Source organism: Malus domestica, chromosome 12 (assembly GCF_042453785.1).
Source record: "Malus domestica chromosome 12, GDT2T_hap1".
Taxonomy (NCBI): Eukaryota; Viridiplantae; Streptophyta; class Magnoliopsida; order Rosales; family Rosaceae; genus Malus; species Malus domestica.
The window spans coordinates 23,253,950-23,258,230 of NC_091672.1; the positions used below are offsets into that span (position 1 = coordinate 23,253,950).

A 4,281-nucleotide genomic window follows, 5' to 3' on the forward strand; every position below is an offset into this window, starting at 1 on the left:
AGTCATTTACAAAAATTAAATACTTGGCCAAAACGACGTCGTTTTGGGCCAAGTTTCTCTAAATAAATGAAAAAAAAAAACCCTTAATTCTTCTTTGAAAAGACGCTGCTGCAACATAGAACCAGAGCAAAGGTTTTCCAAAAAATTTCAAATTTCAAGCAAGATTTTGGATTACTAAAGGGTAAACACCTTAGGCGCTTAAACATGCCTTGACCACGTCTAGGCAAGTTTATGCCTTCTCTCATTGGGCAGAGGCAATTTCACCTCTACCGCCAACTCCAAAACCGCCTAAGCACGCCCTGGGACAAGTTATTTTTTTAAACACTAGTTCAAACCAGTAATTACTGGGTGATTAAAAGCACCAACCCTGCACTCCAAGTATTGTGTTCGAATCAGTAATTAGCAAGAGCTTGTAACTCAAGCGAATAACAATAAGCGGTTAAAACTTTTTAACCCTGCAGCCTAAATGTAATTATGCTTATTCTTCAAATTCAAAGAAGTACCTGTCGAATATCTTACAAGTACCAAACATGATGCAAAGTTACCAACTCATGGATACTGATAAATTCAGAGGAATCAGCACGGGCTGTGGGGCCAGAGTCCCGTGCCTCTTTTTACCTCATTAGAATTCAGAAGTTGCTATCAGGATTGGACCACAATTGCTCAACTCAACGAATATCCCACTTTTTACTTCAACTTTATCTCAATCTTTTGACCCAAGAAAGCAGCTGAATTTACCCAGGAAGATCAATGGTAAATCCAAGATTAATCAAATATCATGAGACATCACACACTGCTACAACAATGAAGGATCACTAATTCTCTAAAAAATTGGGACACAAGCCCGTCTATAAGTTAAATTACACGATATCTAAGGATTGCTAGTGTTGCTTGATTCTCTGTATGAATGACAAACGATAGCGAAACACATTCAAGATTCCAACGAAAGTTTCTCAAGCTCTGTGATGCCCTGGCTGGAAGCTTTCTTCATTTCTAGAGCTCTCTTATATGGAGGGGCAATTGGGGGCTGTACAGGATCCAAGCTCCGGTAACTTCCCTGGGCGTCTTTAGGCAGCGGATAGGAGCGGTCGGAGTCATACCCATTGAGGTCACCACATGCTAAAAATGGAATGTACACCTTATTGGGCCCTTCCAACCACCCACTACTGCAATCTGCCAAAAGACAAAATGACATCAATTACTGCCATATCAAAATCCAAAAATACAATGAAGCTGTGCTCTTCATTCAAATTTTGAACTGTGAGTGTACACAAATCCATTACACATCACCAAAGAATTGCAAGAATGGCTATAAATACTGTAATTTTTACGAACCATAAGAGTCTAAATGTATATACCTAGATCATCTGCTCCGGAGGGGCTTCCCACCTTTTCTAGCAGGCGATGCAGATCCTTAGGGTTGAACCCATCAGGAGGGGAATAATTCTCACAGACTGCAAATGCCTCTGTATAACACGAGAAATACCAGCATTAGTTTGACACGACAAAAGCACACTACCATGTTATGTTAATATATTCAGAATTCTGTGCCGCTCATGCCATGCTGGATGCCCTCTAAGGAATTGAATTTAGATATGATGGAAGACTTCGTTCTGCTGCATTTCAAGAGGCACTTATATATCTAGAATTCTAGACCAGAATTATATTCAAATTCCAACTTATATAAACAACGAAAAAGAGCCCTCCTTTTTTTTTTTTCACATAACCACAACCCACAATTAATCTTTCTGAATTTTAGTTCTCAAATGACTACATGATAAACCATAATATAAGACTGATGATCAATCTGTTACCTATGCTGGAGTTGCGGCTGCTTTTCGGCTTTGCAAAAGTCACGATGGGGAAAAATAGTTTCAGCTGCAACCAAATGGGCAAAACAATAAGGACATTCATTTAATGAAATCATGATTCTTGATGCCAAACATAAGAAAAAAATGCAGAATACATAGTTGTAACAAGTTTTTAGGATCCCAAATTTGTGAGCCTTAAACTACCTGACAGTACAGAAGACTTGTATCTTTTCCACGGAATATCTTTGCTATAAATTTACCACCCTCTTTAAGTACATGAGTCACAATTGTTAAACCCTACAAGGAAGACCCACCGGGTGATATCAATACCATACAAAGCTCAACAGCATACATATGGGTTAGAAAGATTGAATGCAATGTAAACTAACAAGAATGGACAACAAATGATGATATGTTGCATTCTAAAACAGGTAATTATTATGCAAACTTTTATAATGTCAAATTGCCTTGCAAGGACTTCCGGGATACTTACCGCTAGTATTAGCTGGGACTGAACAAATTCATCCATGTCATGAAGGCCAGTTACTGCAAATCAGATAAAGCACAGCTAAGCAGACATTACTTATAAATGAAAGCAGTAACAATGCAGTGGACCATGAAACCAGAAACACGGCACACCATCTGGAGCACCATCACACACAACCAGGTCAGCTTTGCAACCGTCGAAATGTCTGATGACCTAAAGTGTTACGAAAAAAATCAGATAAACAAAAACCGGATTACAACACATACCACCATACCATGATAACGAACAATATGTATAGAAGGGAAACTAGAAATGTAGCTGATTGTTACCACTTCAGCGGTTCGGGCATTAGTTATATCACCCTGGACTTGAATAACACCTTCAATCGGAGCCATTGGCTGCAAATCAATAGCTACGATAAGCGGAACATCGCCATCTCTGAAAGAAAAAGGGGAAGGATCAAGTTAGGATCATTGTATGTTAGAACAAGATTAAAAACTACTAGCAGCTGAAAATGACATGAAAACTTACTTAGAATCAGATGAACTCTTTGCTGGGAGATACAATTTCCTACTCAAAACCTACACCAAATTACGCATCAAAATCAAAATTAGGAACTTTGAATTGGGTTTTCGGCGTAATCACAGTAAGAACAATATAGATATTACAATATATGAATCGTTTGATACCTGACTCCAGCTACCAGGGGCGGCACAGAGATCGACGACCCGCTTGACGCCGTCGAAAATATTGAACTCCTCGTCGATCTGGAGGAGCTTGAAGGCGCTGCGTGCACGCCATCCTTCTTCTTTTGCTTTCCGGTAGTAGATATCCCGCTTATCCCTTGAAGCTTTCCCCATATTTCTATGTTCTCACAGAAACAGTGGAGAGGGAAAGTTCAGAGTTGGGTTGTGCTCCCGCGCTGCGCGGTGCCAGAAAACCCTAAACCCTCCTCGTCTGGCTCGTTTCTGCTTTTTTGTTTTACCAGGGCGGCAGGGCTTTAAGTGGCTATGCCGCCGCCGTGGGATTGAAGATGTGCAAATAACGCTGTGTCACTTCGTTTCGAGGATTAACAACTGAACGACGTGTAGTTTCTTTGTTGGAGACATTTATTTGTAAATCAGCGAAAATAATCATAAATCAATTCCTAATTGTTAACTAATCAAAATTAAATATGAGAATATAAATTAAGCATGTATAGATCGGACATCAACAAGGTACTCTAATATTATGTTTGGATGAAGAAATTTAAGATTACTAAGGAATTTTAAAATGACGGAAATTGAAATGAAGGGATTTTAGTGAATTTTGTTGTTTGGTTAACTTAAAAGAACAATGGAATTGAAAACGGAATTTATTAATTTTAAATTCCCAATCATAGAATTTGGGAAATGACACCTATTTACATGGAATTTAAATTTAGAAATTGGAGGCGCCAAATTCCAAGTTTTTTTTCCACGTGGAAATTCTAAATTTCTATGTTATAAATCCACACAATTGAATTGGTGCATGTCAATTTATAAATTCTGACTTTTATTCAAATTCCAAGTTATTTCCCTCATCCAAACATAGTGTAAATCTGATCATTTCAGCAATTCAAATTTGAAACGGTTGTTTTAGACAAGGTTTTTTATATTAGCACCCCACAAAATGTTGAATGCACCCCACATTAAAATTTAATATTAATGATTAATTTACTCTACTATGTAATGACAATTTTGACCTTATTAGGTTTAAAAAATAATAAAAAATTTATAAATACACCCCCAATCACTTTTAACGTATTATTTATCTATTTCAACTATCAAAACCCCTCCCATTCTCCATTGTTGAATAAAACCCTAAGCAATGAAACTACAAACATATTGATTGAGAAAGATAATTTTTTACGAATGAAACACGAAATCGGTGTTTCGAAAGCTTTGAAATCATTATTATTGTTATTGAAAAACGTTCAAATGAACCTAAACATTTTTTGAAATC

The 4,281-nt window shown here is 37.4% G+C and overlaps 1 protein-coding gene across 1 annotated transcript; it reads right to left on the reverse strand.

Moving 5' to 3' along the window:
* Positions 1–747: 747 nt before the first annotated feature.
* Positions 748–3,385, reverse strand: LOC103419255 (uncharacterized). Its single transcript, XM_029089636.2, has 9 exons — positions 2,988–3,385; positions 2,830–2,879; positions 2,628–2,736; positions 2,451–2,511; positions 2,305–2,357; positions 2,016–2,108; positions 1,815–1,878; positions 1,359–1,466; positions 748–1,173 (listed from the first exon to the last, which is right to left on the reverse strand). The coding sequence occupies exons 1-9, from the start codon at positions 3,156–3,158 to the stop codon at positions 932–934; spliced, it is 951 nt and encodes a 316-aa protein (XP_028945469.1). The 5' UTR covers positions 3,159–3,385; the 3' UTR covers positions 748–931.
* Positions 3,386–4,281: the final 896 nt, after the last annotated feature.